General features: G+C 35.0%; 1 protein-coding gene across 1 annotated transcript in view; it reads left to right on the top strand.

The window, feature by feature from the left end:
- The window catches only part of EYS (eyes shut homolog), a 1,591,612-nt gene that overhangs the window by 1,003,568 nt on the left and 562,435 nt on the right, over positions 1-25,609 (top strand). The window contains exon 28 of the mRNA XM_060115102.1: positions 22,323-22,435. Within this exon, the coding sequence (XP_059971085.1) occupies positions 22,323-22,435 (113 nt within the window). The remainder of the gene's footprint in view (positions 1-22,322; positions 22,436-25,609) is intronic.

Below are 25,609 nucleotides of genomic sequence, written 5' to 3'. Positions count from 1 at the left end.
AATAAATTACTGGAGTAAATAGCATTCAAATGGCAAATAGCAAGCGAAATGGAGCACAACTGAAACAGTAATTCCAGACCCCTACATGTGGCTTTGTTTCTTCTTTATAATGGATATTTAAATGATATAAATGTAATAACATGTTATAATGTTGGACCTGGGACCAAGCTTCACTTTACTATTACATTAAGGTCACCCTTCAGTTACTGCCTCTACAAGAAAGGGAAACTTAACAGGCATGTGGTCAGGAGTCAGTGAGGCAATGCACATAAAGGGTTTTGCAGAGTCCCTGGCATCTGAAAGTTTCCCATCAAATACTTCCCAGATCCCCTAATCTAGACATCATCTCCCTCCTCACGCCTCGAGCTACGGCGGGGGGCCGTGGGCCTCTCCTGGGGTTCTGTCCTTGTTGATTCAGTTGATTCCATGGATGTCGTCAGCAACTCTCCCAGGGATGAGTTCTGCCTGCTTCCTTATCACAGCTTCTGTCTCGTGCACAGTAGCCACTCAGTGAATATTTGGATTAAAGTTTGAATTGATTAATGTATGCTCGAAACAACAAGTTAGACTCTCCCAGGAAACAAACCACTCAGGAATGTGATTTAGACCAATTCAGAAGCTTCAGCAACTCTTCTGGGAGCTTGGATTTGGATCAAATAAACCGGGCTTCATTATCAACTGATCAACAAATGTTGGACCAGTGCTCATGTGGAAAAATTGATGTATACAAGCACCCATGTAATGATGACTTCATATATAGTAAAAAGCATAAAAACATATCTGTATTATGCACTGTGTGAAACTGCCCTGACTTTTTATACATGATATCTTCATTCTGACAAGAACCCTGGGAGACTGATAATTTTATTATGTCCATTTTACTAATGAGGAAACAAGAGTAGGGCAGTCACACAGCTGAGCAGCAGGGTCAGAATCTGTGCCTGGATACTTAACCCCAACCCCAGGCACTTAATTTATTCACATGCAAACTGCCTCTGTGTTTTCCCCATATTTGAGATAATTTTGAGTTGTGTGTGGACAAGCTGTATTTTCTTTGTTTTAATTCGAACTTTATTTTAGTGTGTTTTGCTATAATCTGCACATCAAACTTGTGATTTTATGAGTGTTTTTACTTAGGACAAAATAAGTGGGTAGCAGTTTTGGTCCTGAGTTGTTTCAAAGAAACATGAAGTAAATAGTAATATATGAGGTTGTCAGCTACAGCCACAATCATAAGGTACTTTGTAAATGACTGAAGGCTAAGAAACCATATGAAGAAACTTCCTGGGAAAGTGCTGCCTACGTTTCAACTCATTACAATATATTTCTTGCTTCTCTGAAACATAAAATAAAACATCAAAGGTTTTGATAAGTATGTACATGGAATACACATAATTATAATGAAGCATTGTGTTACACATAGATAGTATTATTCATATAATTATACTAAAGATATTCATATATATGGATATTTTAATGAAATTTAGTGATAAAAGGGTAATGTTTTTAATGACACTACATAGATTACCTAGAGAGTTACAAATTCATCTAAGTGATATGCAGAGTCAATTTATTTATTAGGAAATTTGGGAATGTCAAATTTATATTATATCTCAAATTAAGGGAAAGAAGTAGATGGTTACATGAAGAGGGGAAACAATATAGGTGGAGCATGGAGATGGGAAAATCACGGCAGTTTTCAGGTGCATGAATCCTGTATCAGAGACAATTAAAAGTGAAGGAAAACACACTGTTCAAAGCACCCTTTTTACTAAAAAGAAAACAAACTGTGAAGTTAAACTTCTGTGCTTTCACTGCCCACCTACAGAATTAATATGTAGCACATAAGATTAGAGCCTATATGCCCTATATTAAAATCTAAAGTTAGCATGAAGAAAGGACAAATAGTAGTGGATGGTTCTTGTGTTAAAAGCCTTTTTTGGCTTTGCTGCACTAATCACTGTGGAACGCATTTTAAAATAAGGGTCTCGGTTTGCATAAAATTGTGATTTTCTAAAATAATTTAATGGAGTATAGTTGATCACAAAGCTGTGTTAGTTTCAAGTGTACAGCAAAGTGCATCAGTTATACACGTAATATATCCACTCTTTTATTTTTTCAGATTCTTTTCCCATATGTGCCATTGGCAGAGTATTGAGTAGAGTTCCCTGTGCTATACAGCAGGTTCTTATAAGTTACCTATTTTATATATAGTTGTATGTATATATCAGTCAAATCTCCCAATTTATCCCGTCCCCATTTTCCTGTTAACTGTAAGTTTGTTCTCTACATCTGTGACTCTACTTCTGTTTTTTAAATAAGTTCATTTGTACCCTATTTTTAGATTCCACATATAAGCAAAATCATATATTTGTCATTCTATATCTGACTTACTTCACTCATTCTGAGAATCTCCAGATTCACCCATGTTGCTGCAAGTGGCATTTACTTTTCGTTTTTATGGCTGAATAATATTCCATTATATATATGTAACACATCTTTTTTTTTACATCTTTATTAGAGTACAATTGCTTTATAAGGCTGTGTTAGTTTCTGATGTATCACAAAGTGAATCAGCTATAAGTATACATATATCCCCATATCTCCTCCCTCTTGAATCTCTCTCCCACCCGCCCTATCCCACCCCTCTAAGTGGTCACAAAACACAGGGCTGATCTCCCTGTGCTATGCAGCTGCTTCACATTAGCTATCTATTTAACATTTGGTAGTGGGTATATGTCCATGCCACTCTCTCACTTCATCCCAGCTTACCGTTACCCCTCCCCATGCCTTCAAGTCCATTCTCTACATCTGCGTCTTTATGGCTGTCCTGCCCCTAGGTTCCTCAGAACCAGTTTTTTTTTTTTTTTTTTTTTTTTAGATTCCATATATATATGTGTTAGCATACGGTATTTATTTTTCACTTTCTGACTTAACTCTGTAGGACAGACTCTAGGTCTATCCACCTCACTACAGATAACTCAATTTTGTTTCTCTTTATGAATAATATTCCATTGTATATATGTGCCACATCTTATTTATCCATTCATCTGTCAATGGACACTTAGGCTGCATCCATGTCCTGGCTATTGTAAATAGTGCTGCAATGAACATTGCGGTACATGACATTTTTTGAATTATGGTTTTCTGTGGGTATATGCCCAGTAGTGGGATTGCTGGGTTATATGATAGTTCTATTTTTATTTTTTTAAGGACCCTCCATACTGTTCTCCATAATGGCTGTATCAATTTACATTTCCACTAACAATGAAAGAGGGTTCCTTTTCTCCACACCCTCTCCAGCATTTATTGTTTGTAGATTTTTTGATGATGGCCATTCTGACCGGTGGGGGGTGATACCTCATTGTAGTTTTCATTTGCATTTCTCTAAGGATTAGTGATGCTGGGCATCCTTTTATGTGCTTGTTGGCAATCTGTATATCTTCTTTGGAGAAATGTCTGTTTAGGTCTTTGGCCCAATTTTGGCTATATATATATATTTTTTTTTGATATTGAGCTGCATGACCTGCTTGTATATTTTGGAGATTAATCCTTTGTCAGTTGCTTTGCTTGCAAATATTTTCTCCCATTCTGAGGGCTGTCTTCTCGCCTTGTTTATGGTTTCCTTTTCTGTGGAAAAGCCTTTAAGTTTGATTAGGTCCCATTTGTCTATTTTTGTTTTTATTTCCATTTCTCTAGGAGGTGGGTCAAAAAGGATCTTGCTGTGATTTATGTCATAGAGTGTTCTGCCTCTGTTTTCCTCTAATAGTTTTATAGTGTCTTACACTTAGGTCTTTAATCCATTTTGAATTTATTTTTGTGTATGGTGTTAGGGAGTGTTCTAATTTCATTCTTTTACATGTCCCTGTCCAGTTTTCCCAGCACCACTTATTGAAGAAGCTATCTTTTCTCCATTGTATATTCTTGCCTCCTTTATCAAAAATATGATGACCATATGTGCATGGGTTTATCTCTGGGCTTTCTATCCTGTTCCATTGATCTATATTTCTGTTTTTGTCCCAGTACCACACTGTCTCGATTACTATAGCTTTGTAGTAGAGTCTCATGTCAGGGAGTCTGATTCCTCCAGCTCCATTTTTCTTTCTCTATATTGCTTTGGCCATTTGGGGCCTTTTCTGTTTCCATACAAATAATGAAATTTTTTTGTCTAGTTCTGTGAAAAATGTCATTGGCAGTTTGATAGGGATTGCATTGAATCTGTAGACTGCATTGGGTACTACAGTCATTTTCACAATGTTGATTCTTCCAATCCAAGAACATGACATATCTCTCCATCAATTTGTATCATTTTTAATTTTTTTTAATCAGTGTTTTATAGTTTTCTGCATACAGGTCTTTTGTCTACTTAGGTAGGTTTAATCCTAGGTATTTTATTCTTTTGGTTGCAATGGTAAATGGGACAGTTTCCTTAATTTCTCTTTCAGATTTTTCATCATTAGTGTATAGGAATGCAAGATATTTCTGTGCATTAATTTTGTATCTTGCTACTTTACCAAATTCATTGATTAGTTCTTGTAGTTTTCTGGTAGCATCTTTAGGGTTCTCTATGTATAGTATCATGTCATCTGCAAACAGTGACAACTTTACTTCTTTTCTGATTTGGATTCCTTTTATTTCTTTTTCTTCCCTGATTGCCGTGACTAGGACTTCCAAAACTATGTTGAATAAGAGTGGTGAGAGTGAGCATCCTTATCTTGTTCCTTATTTTAGAGGAAATGGTTTAGATTTTTCACCACTGAGAATGATGTTGGCTGTGGGTTTGTCATATATGTCCTTTATTATGTTGATGTGAGTTCCCTCTATGCTTACTTTTTGGAGGGTTTTTATCATAAATGGGTGCTGAATTTTGTCAAAAGAATTTTCTTCATCTATTGAGATTATCATATGATTTTTATCCTTCAGTTTTTTAATATGTTGTATCACATTGATTGATTTCTGTATATTGAAGAATCCTTGCATTCCTGGGATAAATCCCACTTGATCATGCTGTATGATCCTTTTAATGTTCTGTTGGATTCTATTTGATAGTATTTTGTTGAGAAGTTTTGCATCTATGTTCAACAGTGATATTGGCTTGTAGTTTTCTTTTTTTGTGACATCTTTATCTGGTTTTGGTATCAGGGTGGTGGTGGCCTCATAGAATGAGTTTGGGAGTGTTCCTCCTTCTGCTATATTTTGGAAGTGTTTGAGAAGGATAGGTGTTAGTTCTTCTCTAAATGTTTGATAGAATTCACCTGTAAAGGCATCTGGTCTTGGGCTTTTGTTTGTTGGAAGATTTTTAATCACAGTATCAATTTCAGTGCTTGTGATTGGGCTGTTTATATTTTCTATTACTTCCTGGTTCAGACTCGGAAGGATGTGCTTTTGTAAAAATTTGTCCGTTTTTTCCAGGTTGTCCATTTTATTGGCATATAGTTGCTTGTAGTAATCTCTCATGATCCCTCGTATTTCTGCAGTGTCAGTTGTATCTTCTCCTTTTTCATTTCAAAATTTATTGATTTGGGCCCTCTCCTTTTGTTTTTTTGATGAGCCTGGCTAAAGGTTTATCAATTTTACTTATCTTCTCTAAGAACCAGTTTTTAATTTCATTGATCTTTGCTATTGTTTTCTTCATCTCTATTTCATTTATATCTGTTCTGATTTTTATGATTCTTTCCCTTCTATTAAATTTGTGTTTATTTTTTCTTCTTTCTCTAATTGCTTTAGGTGTAATGTTAAGTTGTTTATTTCAGTTGTTTTTTGAGCTAAGATTGTATTGCTATAAATTTCCCTCTTACAACTTCTTTTGTTGCATCCCATAAGTTTACTGTTTTCATGTATTCATTGTCATTTGTTTCTAGTTTTTTTTTATTTTCTCTTTGATTTCTTCAGTGATCCATTTGTTATTTAGTAACATATTTTTTAGCCTCCATGTGTTTTTGTTTTTATTTACCTGTAACTGATTTCTAATCTCCTAGACTTCTGGTCCAAAAAGATGATTTATATGATTTCAATTTTCTTTTATTTACTGAAGCATGATTTGTGACTCAAGGTGTGATCTATCCAGGAGAATGTTTCATGAGCACTTAAGAAGAAAGTGTATTCTGCTGCTTTCACATAGAATGTCCTGTAAATATCAATTAAGTCTATCTGGTCTAATGTGTCATTTAATGCTTAGGTTTCCTTATTAATTTTTTGTCTGGATGATCTGTCCATTTGTGTAAGTGAGGTGTTTAAGTCCCCCACTTATTATTGTGTTACTGTGTATTTCTCCTTTTAAGGCTGTTAATATTTGCCTTATATATTGTGGTGCTCCTTTTTTGGGTGCATATATATTTACAATTGTTATATCTTCTTCTTGCATTGATCCCTTGATCCTTATGTAGTGTCCTTCCTTGTCTCTTGTAACAGTGTTTATTTTAAAGTCTATTTTGTCTGATATGAGTATTGCTTACTCCAGCTTTCTTTTGATTTCCATTTGCATGGAATAACTTTTTCCATCCCCTCATTTTCAGTCTGTATGTTGCCCTAGGTCTAAAATGGGTCCTTGTAGCCACCATATATACGGATCTTGTTTTTGTACCCACTCAGCCATGTCTTTTGGATGGAGATTTTAATCCATTTACATTTAAGGTAATTATCAGTGTGTGTGTTCCTATTGTCATTTTGTTAATTGTTTGGGGTTTGTTTTTGTAGGTCTTTTTTCTCTCCTTCCTCTTTTGTGCTATTCTCTCATGTTTCTGGCCTACAGAAGTTCCTTTAGCATTTGTTGTAAAGCTTGTTTGGTGGTGCTGAATTCTTTTACCTTTTCTTTGTCTGTAAAGCTTTTGATTTCTCTGTTGAATCTGAATGAGGGACTTGCTGGTTACAGCTTCTTGGTTGTAGGTTTCTCCCTTTCATCACTTTAAATATATCACATCATCCTCTTCTGGCCTGCAGAATTTCTGCTGAAAAATCAGCTGATAACCTAATGGGGATTCCCTTGTACATTATCTGTTGCTTTTCCCTTGTTGCTTTTAATATTTTTGTCTTTGTATTTAATATTTTTAATTTGATTAGCATATGTCTCAGTTTGTTCCTACTTGGGTTTATCCTGTATGGGACTCTGTGGTTTCTGGACTTGGGTGACTATTTCCTTTCTCATGTTAGGGAAGTTTTTGACTTTAATCTCTTCAAATATTTTCTCAGGTCCTTTCTCTTTTTCTTCTTCTTCTGCGACCCCTATAATTAAAATGTTGGTGTGTTTAATGTTGTCCCAGTGGAGACTGTCCTCATTTCTTTTCATTCTTTTTTATTTATTTTGTTATTCAGTAGAGATTTCCACCATTCTGTCTTCCAGATCACTTACCCATTCTTCTGCCTCAGTTATTCTGCTATTGATTCCTTCCTTTTCATTTTGGTTATTTTCTTGTTCATTTCTGTTTGTTTGTCCTTTAGTTCTCGTAGGTCTTTGATAAACATTTCTTCTATCTTCTTAATTTGTGCTTCCATTCTTTTTCTGAGATCATGGATCATCTTTACTGTCATTACTCTGGAGAATTTTTCAGATAAATTGCTTATCTCCTCTTCATTTAGTTGTTCTTGTTTGTTTTTGTCTTGCTCCTTCATCCTCAAATTATTTCTTTGTCATCTCATTTTGTCAAAATTACCATGTTTGATATCTCCTTTCCACAGGCTACAGGATCATAGTCCCTCTTGTTTCTGGTGTCTGCCTCCTGGTGGGTTAGGTCAGCACAGAAGCTTGTGTCATTATCGCCTTGATAGGGGTTTGACAGGTGTTACAGTGAACAGAGCCGGCCCTAGATATTGATCAGGGCCATCCCTTTGCTTTGAGGTTGTCACTGCCCTATCAGGGGCAAGGTCTGATCCCTAGCTGTTGGAGTAGAGACCTAAAGATCTGTTTCTAGGCTCTGTTTCTGATCTGTGGTGTGAGGTATGTGGTATTGGAGCACTCCCACTGGGAAAGAAGCTACTGAGTATCCCTCCTCTGGAAGTGTTCACCTGTGTATGTGCTCTGGTGTGTCCTCTTTTGCTCATTGTGTGGGCTCACAAAGTACAGTGTTGGCTCTGCTCTTAGCCCCACCTTAACTGTGGGTATGCTGGCAATTGGCCCTGGGGACTCTCAGGCATTGTTTTCACAAGGCCACTGGGGCAGGTCCACTGAGGTCAGGTACCAGGACTTCAGTAATCCTGAACCTGGACCCACTATGGGAGCTATGGAGGCAGCTCAGACTCTGGTCTGGCCCAAACCACATGTGTACGTGCCCAAAGAGCCCACATCTGCTAAAGCCAGACCCGTCCCAGCTGCAAGAGCACTTGTTGTCCTTCTGGATATTTTGCAGGTGCTGAATTTATGAAGCCATCAGCAGAGGTGTAACTCTGCAGTTTGAGTATCCATAAGGAGAGATTTCAGTTCTTCTTCTTAGTCACACAGCCCCTGGGGCTCAACTGTGGGGTTCAGCCCCTCCTCTGGGTGGATTTCCTCATGGAGGGGAGGTATCTGTGTCCTCCTAGGACAGTGGGGTGGATCCGGCACCCACTGGCAGATGTCCTAGTAGTGAGAGCTATCTGTGCACCCCCAGGACAGTGGGGTGGGTCCTGGCACCCACTGGAAGATTTTGTAGTGGGGAGAGTTTTCTGTGTATTCCTGGGACAGCATGGACAGGTCCTGGGGACTGCTGGTGGAATTCCTAGTTTTGGGAGCCATCCACACTCTTCTGGGTCAGTGGGGGTGTGTCCTTGTGGCCCACTGGTGGAATTCCTAGTGGGGAAAGCTGTCTGCACCATTCCAAGTCAGTGGGGGCAGGTACTGGCATCTGCCCACAGGTCTGGAAGAGGTGGCCAGTGCCCAACTCTAGAGTCCAACATGAATGGCAACGATGACTCTCACCCACTCCCAGAGCTCCTGTAGTCCGTGTTCTGTTCCCTGGGAGTGCTCACAGGTATAGAAGTTCTTATGGTGGTTCTGCCCCTCTCCTCATGTACCTCCCAAAAATGGTGACTTGCCTGTCTGGTGGGCCCAGGCTTCTTCCTAGTATACTCTCAGTTGCCATTAGCTGACCTCTTCAGGTTGTTTCCACAACTAACCCTGGTCCTCTCCCTGGGACTGAACTTTGGAGTCTGAGCTTCAGTACCCATCCTTTCACCACTGTCAACAACAGAGTAATGTCTCGGGTTGGGGAGCTCAGGGTGTAGGTGCAGACCTTCTGTGCAGGCTAATCTTCATTTCACCTTCCACAAACCAGTTTCTGCTCTCTCCTCTGAGGCAGGAAGCTCACCCTCTGTTCAGGCTGATCTCCCCACTGGTGAGGAGCCTTCCCAAGGTGTGGGAACGTTTCCTCCTTCACAGCTTCCTCCCTGGGCACAGTTCCTGTCCTGATTCCTTCTTTTTCTTTTCATTTTATCCTGGTTTTCTAGTCTTTTTGGATGTCTGATGTCTTCTGTCAGTGCTCAGTAGCTGTTCTGTGTGAATTGTTCCACTTGTAGATTTTTTAAATTGTTTCTGTGGAGAGAGGTGAACTCTGCTTCCTAATCTTCCACAGTCTTGATGTCCAACTTAAAATTTTTTGATTTAATTTATATTTTCCAGGAAAGATTATGTGATTGTTTATATTTGACATGAAAGCTAGTTGCTTCCATCCCTGCCAAAATTTGCTCAGATAAATCAGGATATTGTTACTGTATATCTAGTACTCTCTATATTGGACTAAGTTTTTTTTCTTTTCAGGCATATCAAACAATCCTCGTATGATAAACTGAACTCTATTATTTGGGTTGTTTCTGGTAAGCATTTTGTGCTCTTTTAGCTGTTTTGAATGACTGTACTTGACCGCCAAAAAAAGTAGTGTTTGGGAAGGTCTTTGCAGGTTACATTACTTCTGCTAATCTCTGAGACTCAAAGTTCCAGTTGCTTTTCTCTGTATTTAAAAATCCACTTCTAATAAACTAAATTTTCTGCACCTGTGGGACACTGACAGCCCCAACACAGATGTTACCCCTATCCCAGTAGGCTAGAAAAGCTGGATCCCAGACATTAGTAAACCCACCTGGCAGACAGCCTCCTAGCTGGCAGTGCCGGGCACCCCCTGTCTTCCTCTGCCTTTCCTTCTGGTAGTAATGTCCCCAAGACCAGTATTCCTGCACTTTCATGAGCTTGTTTCCATCAATTCTGGCTCTCAGGAAAGGGTCTGATTAAAGCAATTATAGCAAGTTTTTAAGTGTTTGATAATTTAATATGCTTCTCTCCTGGGGATATTTATACTTCAATAAGCTAAAAACCTTCATCCAAAAGAATAAATCTCAGGGGCAGGCAGATTTCTGGTATCAGAAACTTTTCCCAAAAGGGAAAAGTTTTTGTTTGTTTTTGAGATTTTCCTAGTACCCTTGAAATCTTACCAGGTCTGTTTCAACCACATAATGGGAAAATTCCTTAAATTGATCATATTGCCTTTCATGCACGGGATTTCCAAATGCCTAATCTGGGAGATGCACAGGTAGTGATACAGAAAAGAAATTTAAGACAAAATATTTAAAAGGCACAGTGCTCACAGGATTGTCACAGGACTCTGATGAAGTATAAAACTTAAGTCCTAGGCCATTTGGACTTCAAAGCTCATAAGGTTTCCCATTTCCAACTGAGTTTTAGAGATTACTGCACTGAGAGACTTGTGCATACTACTCTAATATTATATAACATTTATTGTGAGATTATGTGCCAGAAATAAAGTAGTGAAGAGGGTAAACCAAGACCCTATCTTCGTGAAGCACCTGGCCATGTTACACTATAAATATTGGTTTGCATAGTTATCCTCTGGCCTACACTAGAAGCCACTTTAGGGAAGAGATATATCTTGTTCAGCCATGTGTCCACAGGCCATAGAACAGTTTCTAGTGAATCTAACTCTAAATACATAGTTGTAGAATAAGTTTTAGAGACATTTTTCTCTTGGACCTGAGTAAAAACCATCAGACAGCACTGTGCAATCAGCGGAAATTAAGAATTTTGGAAAGAGTTGGTAAGGAGAGAAGACTGGAAGAGAGAGAATTATAACATTAACAATAAAATGATGTTTTCTCAAAGGACGAAAACAATATTTGTTCTTAAAATAGTTATGATTCTGTTCCCCTTTCTTTCATCCAGGTATAAGATTAGGTGCTTAAAAAATGAGCAAACAAGTGTCTTAGACCATTAAAGCTGCTATAACAAAATGCCACAGGCTAGGCAGATTATAAGTAGCAGGAATTTATTTCTCACAGTTCTGGAGGATAGAAGTCTGAGATCAGGGTGCCAGCATGGTCAGGTGAGAGCCTTCTTCCTAGTCACTGCTGCTTATTGTATCCTCAGGTGGCTGTAGGGGCCAGGGAGCGCCTAGGGTATCTTATAAGGGCACTAATCCCAATCATGACCTAAGCACCTCCAAAATGTTCTATCTCCTAATACCATCACATAGGGCATTAAAATTTCAGCATATGCATTTTAGGGGGATACAAAAATTCAGACCATAACAAATATGTGTGTGTTGATTTTGTTTTTCCATCATGGATGATTTAAAATGATTAAATCATGCATCCACTCAGTCAGTCGGCAGATACTTACTATGTGAAAACACTGAGAAAAGTGCAGGGTAAGATGAAAAGACAAGTGTCCATTTAACAACATCGGTGACTCAGACAAGGGTTTCATGCAGTCGTGGGGAGAGAAACAACACTGGAAAACAATAAAGATTGTGAGAATAGCAGGATTTCTCAAAACTTGATTTCAAGTGGCTGCATGTTAATAATTCTAGCTAACATGTGTTGAACATTAAGGGACAGGTGTCATTTTAAAATATTTTACATGTGTTAAATTTAGGGTCCCCAAACGACAATAGGAAATAAGTACTATTATTACCATTCTTATTTTACAGATAAAGAAACCAATATGTTGAGGGGTTAACAAAGTTGTTTATGATTATTCAGAATGCGGAGGACCTGGAATGAAGAGCCATGCTAGAAACCACTGTTATGGTTGCTAAAGAGGCAAGAGAGATCGAGAAAGAATATTACTTTATATTTGTATTAAAGCATATTTACATGAAAATTGGGATGATCCAGAAGGGAGGAATAGGATTGAAAATATGTTTTCCTATTCCATTTTTCAGAAGGAAAAATTTCAGGAATTTTTATTCCCTCTAAAAATCATCAGTCATCTGCTGAATTATTTATGGAATTGCTGTCTATTTCTGTTTCAAATTACTACATGGTGCATTTAAACAAATATATTTTTTATCTTTATATATTTAGATACTTTAAATTAAATGGAAATTATTCCGTCTCAGACCTCCTTGTAAGGATGAACATTAGAGACAGTTGATAAATTTAAGTTATCTATCAATACTTACAGAGATGGATACAGATATAGATATGATACAGATGTAGATATAGGTAGGTATATATATATATATATATATATTATATATATATATATATATATATATATATATATATATACATAATAAAAAGAGAAACAATTCTAGAATCTGGGAATACTACTTTGTTCAGCCTGGACTCAGAATATTTTTTTCCATTTTTGCCACACTTAAATATAAAGAAAAACTGAAAATGAAATGTGCATAGACCAAAAAAAAAAGTAAAAGAATCACAAATATTCACTTAGTTTTGTTCTGTTGTTTCCTTGGTTATCCTAAAATCCTGCTGAAAAATCTTTGCTCAAATCAATTTGTTACTGTGTGAAAAACTTTGCATTACTGGGTTTCAACACACTGGATTAACCCATATATAGACAAACATAGTGTTTAAGCATGTAAGTCTTTGTCCAGCATAAATGTGAATGCTTTAAACTGTAATTTTTTTAGCTTAAAAAATCCTTCTATCTTCCTCTTTTCCCATTTTCAAGTCAGAGTGATGAGGGAAGTAGCCTGGGCAGTCATGTGACATGCCTGAAAGTGATGTTCCAGAACAGGTCCGGGTGAGGTCAGCTTCTTGTGCTCAGACTCAGATGCCTGACTTTCTTTTTATGCTTTGAAAGTCTGGGGAAGAGCTATCAAAATTATTTGCAAGTGCTGGACAGTGTAAAGTCAGGAATAAAGAGGAATGTTTGTGAATTATTTTATGAATTTTAAAGTTTGGAATATGGTGCAATAAATTTCTCTTATGCAAGAGCTTGCTGTAATGTTACTATTATTCTTACAGCTTTTACATTTTTTCAGACTCTAAAATCTTTTATAAAATACTTCTTTCTCATGGGCTTCCCTGGTGGTGCAGTGGTTGAGAGTACGCCTGCCAATGCAGGGGACACGGGTTCGTGCCCCGGTCCGGGAAGATCCCACATGCCGTGGAGCGGCTGGGCCTTTGAGCCATGGCCGTTGAGCTTGCACGTCCGGAGCCTGTGCTTCACAACGGGAGAGGCCGCAACAGTGAAAGGCCCACGTAATGCAAAAAAAAAAAAAAAAAAAAAAAAACTTCTTTCTTTAAAATATGTTCAGCCTATATTCCAACCTTAGAGATTGGGGATCTGAAGTAATACCACGACCTGAAAAATATTATATAGGACAAAATTTGTTAGCATTACTGGAGTCCATGTGGAGACAATTCTACAAAATTGCCAAAATGGCTTCTTTTATGACAAACTTGATTCTGAGTCTAAAGTCACAAGGACACTAGAAGGTGAGTTGGTTACTGGTATCAACATAGTAGAAACTCTCTTATTTCCAAATACATTCTGTATTTACTGAATTGTGACTAGCAAAAAACTGAGAAGCTGCAGCATTTGACTTGCATTTTTATTACTGACTTCTTCAAGTAACCATTGCAAATGGTAGAAAACTATACATTTTACTTTTGTAGTTCAAGGCAAAGCCAGGATCTGCCTTTTCCTGTACTGCAATTAAACGATCCCTAAGAGCTTTGTTATTTCAAGAATTTTTCAAATGTCAAATAAAGTATCAGTAAATTGCAAACTTTGAGGTTTTTTGAAGAGTTTTTCCACTTTTGATTTTAAAATTTTAAAAAATTTAAATTTTAAATAATATTTCTTTATTTTCATGGAAAAATCAGAAAAGAGAACTGAATTTGAATAGATTTACTTTATTCTGATATAAGATTCTAATTTTTTATTTTACAGAATCATCAACGCTTATCTGCTGTTGAACAATAATGACTAAATTTCCATTTCAGTTGGCATTTTCCTAATTGATCAGACTAAAAGCAAACAATATCCTATTTTTCATACCTTAAATTATGACTTAACTTTTATATTACTTTCAATAAATATTATTTTCATGGTAAAACTATGGAGAAATTCATATAGTTAATACGTTATTAAATTTCATCACTTGAAATTGTGTCAAAGTTATGGTCCTAAGAAAATGTGTTGCAAAAGTCAAAATTTCTGAGCTTTACAAAATGAATTAGAAGATGTGTTCTGTGTGGTTTTTAACTGATTGGCAGGCTTATCAGTGACTGACACTTTACCTTCAGAGCAAAACCCAACCATGTAGTTTAGTCAATAAGATAGGTTCTGATCATTTAAATTTTCGTATCTAAATAATACATGTTATAGGTCAAGTTTAAATAAGAGTTTACTTGGGATATTTCTTCTACTTATCTCTATAGATGTATGTAAGCAATAAAAGAATGTACATTACAAGGTATCAATGTTTCTTCCCTATTTCTTCTACTTAGTTGAAAATAATATCACACATCCACACATTGTAATATTAAATGCAATTCTACAATTCAGTTATTCCTTTACCAACTCATGAATGTGTATATTCCAATAATAAGGGCTTGTCTTAGTCTATTCAGGCTGTTATAACAGAATACCGTAGACTGGGTGGCTTAAACAACAAATATTTATTTCTTACGGTTCTGGAGACTAGGAAATCCACCAGCAAGGCAGTAGCACATTCAGTATCTGGTGAGAACCCACTTCCAGGTTCATAAATGGCAGTTTTCTGGATGTCTTCGTATGGTGGAAGAGTCAAGAGATTGCTCTGGGGCCGCATTTATAAGGTCACTAACTCCATTCATGAGGTTCCACCCTCAAGACCTAATCACCTCCCAAAGGCCCCACGTCCTAATACCCTCACATTGGAGATTATGTTTCAACACATGAATTTTAGGAGGACACATTCAGTCTATAGCAGTACTGATGTATAACAAAATTTTTCTCTTAATTTTAATGTAATTGTTACTGGTTAAAAGACCAAAAGCAAACAAGGCACAGATTATATCATAATATTCTTCCTACATGGTAAAACATAATAATCATGTAATGATCCATAAGAATTCTGAAATTCCTGATAAAAGCATTTGAAAAATCAATACAATATTAACAAATCTCAGCAATATTTTTTGGATCTGTCTCCTAAGGGAAAAGAAATAAAGACAAAAATAAACAAATGAGACCTAATTAAACTTAAAAGTTTTTGCACAGCAAAGGAAACTATTTGACAAAATGAAAAAACAACCTATTAATGGGAGAAAATGTTTGCAAATGATATGACTGATAAAGGGTTAATATTCAAAATATATAAATAGCTCATACGACTCAATATAAAAAAAATTGAAAAGTAATCAGAAGACATGAATATACTTTTTTTTCCAAAGAAGACACACAGAAAAAATACTCAACATTGTTAATCATTAGAGACATGCAAATCTGAACCACAATGAGAAATCCCCTTAATCTTGTCAGAATGACTGTCATCAAAAAGTCTACGAATAACAAATGTTGGCAAGGATGTGGAGAACAGGGAACTCTCGTATACTGTGTGTGGGATTGTAAATTCGTGCAGCGACTATTGAAAAGAATATGGAGGTTCTTAAAAAACTAAAAATAGAGCTACCATATGACCCAGCAATTCCATTCCTGGGTATATATCCAAAGAAAATAAAAACACTATCTTGAAAAGATACATGCACTCCAATATGCATAGCAGTATTATTTACAAAAGTCAAGATATGGAAGCAAACTAAGTGTCCATCAACAGAAGAATGGATAAAGATGTGATATATATATATATATATATATATATATATATATATATATATATATTACTCAGCCATAAAAAAAGAATAAAGTTCTGCCATTTGCAACAATGTGGATGGATCAAAAGAGTATTATGCTTAGTGAAATTAGTCAGAGAAAGACAAATACTCTATGTTATCACTTAACTGAGGAATCTAAAAAATAAAAAATGAATATATAAAACAAAACAGAAACAGTCACAGATATAAAGAATAAACTACTGGTTACCAGTGGAGAGAGGGAAGGGGGATCAAGGTAGGGGTAGGGGATTAAGAGACACAAACTATTATGCATAAAATAAAGAAGCAACAAGAATTTATTGTACAGTACAGGGAAATATAGCCATTTGTAATAACCTTAAAAGTAGTTTAATTTATAAAAACACTGAATCACTATGTTGTACACCTGAAACTAATATAGTTAAAATCAGCTATACTTCAAATAAAAACACAAAATAAAGAGAAAATGATTTATTAAAAGTATAATTCACCATCCATCTTCAAAATGTTCTGGAAGTATATCTCAAACATCAGAACATTTTATTTCTGATATGTAAATATATCTGTACATATTCATATTACCTAAGAAGACTTCAAAAATACACAATGACAGTTGCATTAACACATTTAAAAAGTTAGTAATAATTTCTTACTATCATATATTATTTTTCACATTTTCCTGTTTTAAAAGCTTCTTTAAGAATAGTTTAAAGCAAACACACTAAATAAATTAAAGTAGATCCAGATATTGTGATTGGTTAATATGCCTCTCATATATAATTTGATGTATAGAATCTTTCTCTGACTACTTTTATTTTTGTACTAAATTTTGCTGAAGAAATTAGTTCCTTTGTGTAGCATTTCCAAGGTTTCTTATCTTTTCCTTCATGAAGAATTAGGCATTTCTCCATGAAATCCAAGTGTTTTTTGTGTAAAAGAGTATTTAGAGATCACATATGGAATCTAGAGCCATTCTTTGCTAACACATTGTCATTTTTCCCTAGCCCTTTCAGTAGTCAAAGCTAGGAAAAAAATTTTTTGTTAGAAAAAAACTCTCATGAACTAATTCTAACACTTACAATCCAAATTGAGAATGACGTGTTTTTTTTTTAGTTCCTTTCCTTCCAAATATGCCAAAAAATTCTGTTCTGAATATTATTATAATACACATTTTATTTATCATACAATTGTCATATCTATCACAGAATAACTGTGCATCACTACAGCCGACATATAGCACCATTGTAAAGCAATTATACTCCAATAAAGATGTTTAAAAATAAATAAATAAATATATATATAGATATAGATATAGATATATAGATATATAGATATATAGATATAAAATGAAGGTAACCAAAAATCAAGTAGAAATATAATCAACCAAAAAATCAACTCTATGATGGAAACTTGTAGAAATCCTAAAAATAGAAATATAATATTTGAACTATACTTTGGCTCCTCAGATCACACATTAGGAAAACCATTGATTTCATCTACTAGTATTGTCAGCTTTAAAGAATCTCTATTTTTTAAATTTCTCAAAAATATATCAAATTACTGTAGTGTACCTAAGACTTTCTTATTAAAAGCAAAAAAAATAGAGTAATTGATAAAACAATCTAAAGTAAAGGGGAAACTATTGGAGTTGTTTTTGTAAAAACAATTGACTATTTCTTAATTGCTTCCAAACCAAATTTATTGTTTTTTAAAGTCCACTAATCTAAAAGGTTACTTGAATTTGGCCAAATTAGTTACAGTAGGTGCACTGGAGAATCATTTAAAAACATAAGTGACATAATGTAAATTGAAAGTTATAAATTACTGATTAGGAAGATAGGAAACTAGTCATTAATATTACCACTTAATAGCAGGTTAACCAAGAATCCATATACACAAGTAATTGTGTGTACTAAGTCAGTACAACAAAAAATTGAACACTCCCTTCATTTCTTTAACTTTTTTTGTGTAACATTAAATGTTTAGGCATTTAAAAAATAATTTAAAAAATCATATGGTATATTTGTATTGAAAAGTGTTTATTTGTAAATTTAGAAGATTGTATACTCAGTCTAAACTATAGCCACTGAGTCCCATATCTGAACTTTGTGTACCTGCTATTGAATATTAACATGAAGCCTTGTTTATACAGTATGGAAAATTCCTGACTTCAACTCTCTTTAAAGGAGTGAGAGCAAAAGCCAGGAAATGCCAGAGATAGAATTAAATATTCTTCTGTTAATATGGAGGTAGAAAAATGAGAATATATTGAAGATATAATTTTGAGACAGCACAAGTTTGAAAGGAAAAATAAATAAATAGAACTTTGCTATTACTTGTCAGTACCATGAATCATATTCCTGACTCAGTGTGATGGCATACCACATTGCCATTTTATACTGTTTAGAAATAACTGGGAGTCATAATTTCATTATTTGTCTTGAATAAATATAAGAACTGGATTCGAGAAATTGCAGGAGTATATGTGACTATAAAAAAATTTTGTCTTTGGAAGAAAGGTAACATGCAAAATTACCATTTCTATAATCTAAGTGACTCAGTATTTCTTGTCCTAAATGAATCTATTATATATTGTTATGTTGTAACTGCTCACATCAATTATGCACATTTCATTTCCATATTACTTTTGTCCTGGAAACCTAACTAATCAGATTACTATATGTTAATTAAATTCTAGGGAAAAAAATCTTAACACTAGAAATTATCTCAAATGCATGTGATTGGAGTTTAGTATTTCTGGGTACACATTTGACTTATGCTTTGCAAAATAAAATTTTCAAATTCAAAGTGAAAAAGACTTATGCGAGAATTTGAAGACCAAATAATTCTTTCTGAACAAGATGGCCAGAAGTTAATGTGTGAGAGAATTGGAGAGCTCTGAGTTTATTAATAAATAAGAAATGAAAGAATTTTGAATTTGTTCAAGTTTAAAGGCCATGGAAATTTTTCTTGCTATTTTCAAAGACCAAGATGAATAAATTAATATTCCTTTTTAATTTACGTGTATGAGACTGAATCATAGAATTCCAAGAAGTTTCGCAATAGAATAATCAGAATCATTTTCCTTCAGAACATTTTGAATAACTCTCTGGTGGCTTCATATTTATTTTTGAAGCTAAAATTTTCTTTGTACTCTTCACTGTCATAAATAATAAAGATCTTTATGAATATAGAAAAATATCTACTTAAATATGCACTGAAATCATGCCATTGCTTAGCTTTGTCAAAATAAAGTTTAACATTCACAATCATTATAATCAAAAACATTTTTCTAAGATCAATTTTTTTTCAGTTTTTAATTTAAACTTTACTAATTCAAATGTTTATGATGTTTCAGGAGTAGTATATGTAAATATTATTTTAACTTTTAAAAGCAAGCTTCATGTATAACTGAGATAAAAATTAAAAAAATAAATTTGGAAAACAAAACCATTCATTAGGCTCATAAAATCTTTAAGCTAATAATTACAAATGAATATTTTCCCTTCTGCAGCATGTAAGAGCCAAATGTTTCTATTTTCCTTGGAATCAACTGACTTCTTTGTGAAAAACTGTTTTGTTTTCTAATTCAGTCATTTTTGAAACTTGACAGAGTGATAAAATTTAAAAATTGTGATAATAGACATTTCTCCAAAGAAGATATACAGATTGCCAACAGCCATGTGAAAGGATGCTAAACGTCATTAATCATTAGAGAAATGCAAATCAAACCTACAATGAGAGATCACCTTGCACCAGTCAGAATGGCCATCATTAAAAAATCTACAAACAACAAATGCTGGAGAGGGTGTGGATAAAAGGGAACCCTCTTGCACTGTTGGTGGGAATGTAAATTGATACAGCCACTATAGAGAACAGTATGGAGGTTCCTTACAAAACTAAAACTAGACCTACCATACAACCCAACAATCCCACCACTGGGCATACACCCTGAGAAAACCATAACTCAAAAAGAGTCATGTGCCACAATGTTCATTGCAGCTCTATTTACAATAGCCAGGACATGGAAGCAACCTAAGTGTCCATTGACAGATGAATGGATAAAGAAGATGTGGCATGTATATACAGTGGAATATTACTCAGTCATATAAAGAAACGAAATTGAGTTATTTGCAGTGAGGTGGATGGACGTAGAGTCTATCATACAGAGTGAAGAAAGTCAGAAAGAGAAAAACAAATACTGTATGCAAACACATATATATGGAATCAAAAAAAAAAGGGGGGGGCTTCCCTGGTGGCATAGTTGTTGAGAGTCCGCCTGCCGATGCAGTGGACACGGGTTCATGCCCCGCTATGGGAAGATACCACATGCCGCGGAGCGGCTAGGCCCGTGAGCCATCGCCACTGAGCCTGCGTATCCAGAGCCTGTGCTCCATAATGGGAGAGGCCACAAGAGTGAGAGCCCCGTGTACAGCAAAAAAAAAAAAAAGTTCTGAAGAACCTAGGGGCAGGACAGGAATAAAGACACAGAGGTAGACAATGGACTTGAAGACACAGGGAGGGAGAAGAGTAAGCTGGGATGAAGTGAGAGAGTGGCATGGACTTATATATACTACCAAATATAAAATGGATAGCTAGTGGGAAACAGCTGCATAACACTGGGAGATCAGCTTGGTGCTTTGTGACCACCTAGACGGATGGGATGGGGAAGGTAGGAGGCAGACGCAAGAGTGAGGGGATATGGGGATATATGTATAAGTATAGCTGATTCACTTTGTTATAAAGCAGAAACTAATACACCACTGTAAAGCAATTACACTCCAATAAAGTTGTTAAAAAATTATGATAAAAATAAAAATTTAAATTTGGAAAACAAAACCATTCATGAGGTCCATAAAACTTTAAGCTAACAATTGCAAATGAATATTTTTCCTTCTGCAGTACGTAAGAGCCAAATGTTTCTATTTTCCTTGTTATCAGCTGACTTCTTTTTGAAATACTGTTTTGTTTTCTAATTCAGTCACTTTTGACACTTGACAGAGTGTTACTTGCTGGGAGGATTTGCAGTATATTTGAGCCTACATCAGAAAGAGGAAGAAAATGTTTAAGAGTTTTAAAACTAAGACTCAAGTTAAAAAATGAAATAAAATACATTAACCCAAAAAATGTTTATACAAGGCAAAATCTTGTTTTCTTTCTCTTCCCTTCTTTATTTTCTTTTTATTTTTCTCTCTCTTTTCTTTCTTTCTTTCATTCCATCCTCCCTTTCTTCCTCCCATCTATGTTTTTCTTTTTCTTTCTTTCTTTCTTGTTTTCTTTCTTTTTCTTTCTTTCTGATGTTACAGTCAATGAGAAGCCAAGTGTTGAGAATGTGAAGAGTGTATATTAGTAATTCAGAAATCAAGATAGACAACTTATTTTTCAGTGTCTATATTCAATGATTGCCCTGGTCATGGTTTGCTCCACCTTAGCTTGAATTTTTAATAATATTGAGAAACAGAAGACTGAACCTGAAATAAATACTCATTTCTAACTATTGAATCATTTTAGTTTTTCTAATTTCTTTTTTTAATATAATGTAAATTTATATAGACATATAATTACTGGTGTCGTACTGCATATTCACAGTGAATACAATGAGAAGTCATGTATTGTTAAGAGGTTATATTTGTTCATCAAAATGAATGCTTTCCAAGATCATTTTCTCTTTTTTTCTCTTTGGCAATCTTCCTGGATATATTTTTTTGCACAAGTTATTCCTAAAAAGAATAAACAACACAACTGAACACAAAAGGCATGCAGAATGCATCAGGGCTACAGGATATGACAAATATTTGTAGCTTATTCTGTGTTTCCTTTTCCCCTGGAAAGAGAAATTTTTCTTGATGTTCCATAGCTGTGGATGGGATAAGGTAACTAATGTCAAAAGAAAAAGTACATGGAACAGAGGTAAAAGATGGAAGAAAGTAACTTCTTGATGGATAAGATGAGTGTATCAGCTTTTCTCCTATCTTCCAATAAATAATTAAAATGTTTTATTTATTCATATGAGTGACGTTGTGTAATTCATACCATAATAAGATACAGATTACAAGTAATTTTTGACTAAAGTGGTCATCTTTCCTACTAATTTTAGAATAATATTTATGAAAGAGTTGTATTAATTTCTACCAATATATTGAATAAATCAAATCAGACCCCCAATTTGATTGTACTCTCTGATTAGTTTGCAGCAAGATTAATACATTGTAGAAATAATATAAATTACCCTCTCTCTCTTTCTCTCTCTGCCTCTCTTCCTCTCTCTCTCTCCTTATCTTCCTCCCTCTCAGATTTCTGGACCAGTTGAGAATTTTACTGGCTGCATAGAAGTTATAGAAATCAATAACTGGGGATCTTTCATCCCATCCAAGGCAGTGAAAAAAATTCACATTGACAGTTGCAGGTAAGACACTACTAATGATTTTTCAATTACTTGTTCAAATAACCACTCCAAAAGTAACATATCCATTTGAAATCAGGACTAGAATATCCTTTCTTCATTTCACTTTCTCTTCCACTTTTATATTTTACATTACTTTCTTTACAGACTATAATATTTTTAAGCTACATCCCAATTAATTTGGACCATTTATTTATAATGAGTTTCTGCTTTGTGCTGTATAAGATTCAGCATATCTACCAACAAATGATCAGTTAAATATGATCAGAAAACATCATCTCTCAGAGCATTTCAAATATAAGCCCACTGACAGTCATGTATGTGATGTATTGTTTAGGGTAGTGTTTAATTCTAAAATATTACTCTCAAAAACTTGTCACTGTGCTTAAATTTTCATTATTGGTGACATCTGTTTCAGACAATCTGCTTCTGGATACAGAAATTTCTACCTGTGGGGCAGAGGGTGGTGGAGCAGGACAGCATACAAGCCTGTTTGTCAACAGCAGAAACACACTGATATATTCTACTAAAATTTTTTGAAATATTGAAATTCTACTATTCACTATGGTCTAAGGTGAATAAGCAGTCACACAGTGACTGTCCTTAAGGAGTTTATAGTGTAGTAGAGGAGATATTGATGAAATATTCAAATTAACATATAAAAATGAAGAGTGCTTTAAGAAAAATAAAAACAGAAGGCTATAAGAACATTGCATATTTGAATATAGCCAAATGTTTCCTTCATGTGTAGGGGGAAATTGTGTATATTCAAAAATTAAGGAAATACTTCAGAAAGTAAAAGGATAATTCATTCCTCACTGTTTCCTCTTTGGCTAATACATTTAAATATTATGTGGCACCTATGATACCATGGTAGACAGGGTGCTTTTTTGTTTTCTTCTTTTGTTTTTAATCAAATGAAAACCTAATATCTTACAAATTCACACTGAATATGTTCTAGAAATTTTAATATAAATCCAACACCAGTAAGTCCTTATATTTTACCATTTATTCTTAATTTATGTTGAAAGTCTATCTCCATTTTTAATTTGTTTGCATTTAGCAGTATTTCCTAATATTTAACTCTGAAATTCTTTGCTCTCTACCTCTGTGTGAAATACTATGATCTGTTAGCTTATAGTTAAATGAATTAAGGGCAGTCACTAGATAGCAAGTTCATTGAAAATGATAGAATCTTTCTATAATTTATATAATAATCTGCTAATTTAGCAATTTGATAAGCAAACTACTTTTTTAATTTTGTGAAAGTAGGGCACATTTAACTTTTGTTTTAAGAATGAGTATAAAAGCCGCATAGCACAGGGAGATCAGTTTGGTGCTTTGTGACCACCTAGAGGGGTGGGATAGAGAGGTTGGGAGAGAGGGAGATGCAAGAGGGAAGAGAAGTGGAGACATACATATATGTATAACTGATTCACTTTGTTATAAAGCAGAAACTGACACACCATTGTAAAGCAATTATACTCTAATAAAGATGTTAAAAAAATGAGTATAAAACAAAACCAAAAATTGTGTGATCTCAGCTACCTGCAAAGCAATTCTTAACCTTGTCTTTTCTTGTTCTCTCTTCTTTAAAGGACCTATTTTGTTTACATCCAATGTCATTTGGTCTTTTGACCTTCATTTTGCAATATTGGTTCTTTAACAAATATGAAGTGATACTACCCCTCCTTACGATATCCAACACAGCTGTGAACATATAAAAGGCACTTTACTTGTGTTTAGAGTTAAAGAAAGTGGAGACTATTAAATTTCTCTGGACATTTACACTGTCCCTCTCACTAACTACTACCACCACTTTATTTTATTTAAGACCACTTCTCCTAAGAGAGCTATTATATTGGATTGGTTTGTAATAGAGTTTTCAAAGCCTAATTCTCTAAATTATTGGCTGTATGACACTAAGTAAGGTTTAAAATTTTCTAATTCCTCAGTCTTCTCTGAGGAATATCAGAAAAATCAGAAACTAACTTTTCCCTCATAATTATAAATAAGATAAAATTGGACTGTCTTCTATGTTTAAAGTTCAGTGAGGGCGTCCCTGGTGGCGCAGTGGTTGAGAGTCCACCTGCTGATGCAGAGAACACGGGTTCGTGCCCCGGTCCAGGAAGATCCCACATGCCGCAGAGCGGCTGGGCCCGTGAGCCATGGCCGCTGAGCCTGCGCGTCCCGAGCCTGTGCTCCACAATGGGAGAGGCCACAACAGTGAGAGGCCCACGTACCACAAAAAAAAAAAAAAAAAAAAAGTTCAGTGAGACTGGTCTTCTTTGCCAAATTTTCCACCATTTCCAGAAAGTTGCCCTCTAGTCCTTTCTCCAGAAGCCCCTTCATCATCTCCCCAAGCCCTTCTTCACTAGTCTGGCTGCTTCTCAACATCTATGACTTCATCAGAGAGGCCTTCCTAGACCTCTCGAAATGAAGTGACCTCCCATGCATGTCTCCTAGTCACTCTTTATTTCCATATTTTGCTTTTTATTCTTTATGAGAGATGCCACTATTTGAATGTCGTTTTTATTTGCTCATAAGTTTCCTTAATGGCTCCCTTACTATGACCTGAGCTCCTTGCAGGCATGGACTCTACAGGCCTCTTCTGCTCCTGTTTCCCCAGGGCTTGGAATAGTAGATGCTCAAGGATGTGCTGTATAAAATATTTTTTGATCCTACTATGATTATTTCTTCAAACAAATTTTTATTATGAACCTTCTTTTAGATTCACTCTACTAAGTGATTCTCAAACATTTTGGTCTTTGTGCTCTTAAAAATTATTTTGACTGCAAAGAGCTTTTTTATGTGGAATTATTTATCAGTATTTACCATACTAGAAATGAAAAAAGAAAAGTTTTAAATATATTTATTATTTAACTCATAAAATGAAAAGATAAATTTGGTACATAAATAACCTCAATATATTTTTATGAAAAATAAATACACTTACCAAGTCAACAAATAAAAATAATGAGAAGATTGGTGGTTTCACTTTTTTTTTGCAAATATCTTTAATGTCTAGCTTAATGAAGATACTGGATTTTGATATATGTTTCTGCATTCAGTCTGTCCAGTAACTTCTGTTGAAGTAGCTGAAGAAATTCAGTCTTCACATAGATATGTACTTGGAAATAATAGGGGTACTTAAGTAGCCTTTTCAAGCAACTGGGA

This window comes from Mesoplodon densirostris, chromosome 12 (genome assembly GCF_025265405.1).
Source record: "Mesoplodon densirostris isolate mMesDen1 chromosome 12, mMesDen1 primary haplotype, whole genome shotgun sequence".
NCBI classification, from domain to species: domain Eukaryota; kingdom Metazoa; phylum Chordata; class Mammalia; order Artiodactyla; family Ziphiidae; genus Mesoplodon; species Mesoplodon densirostris.
Note: the sequence above shows the minus strand (reverse complement) of the source record. Positions and strands in the feature narration are given on the sequence as shown.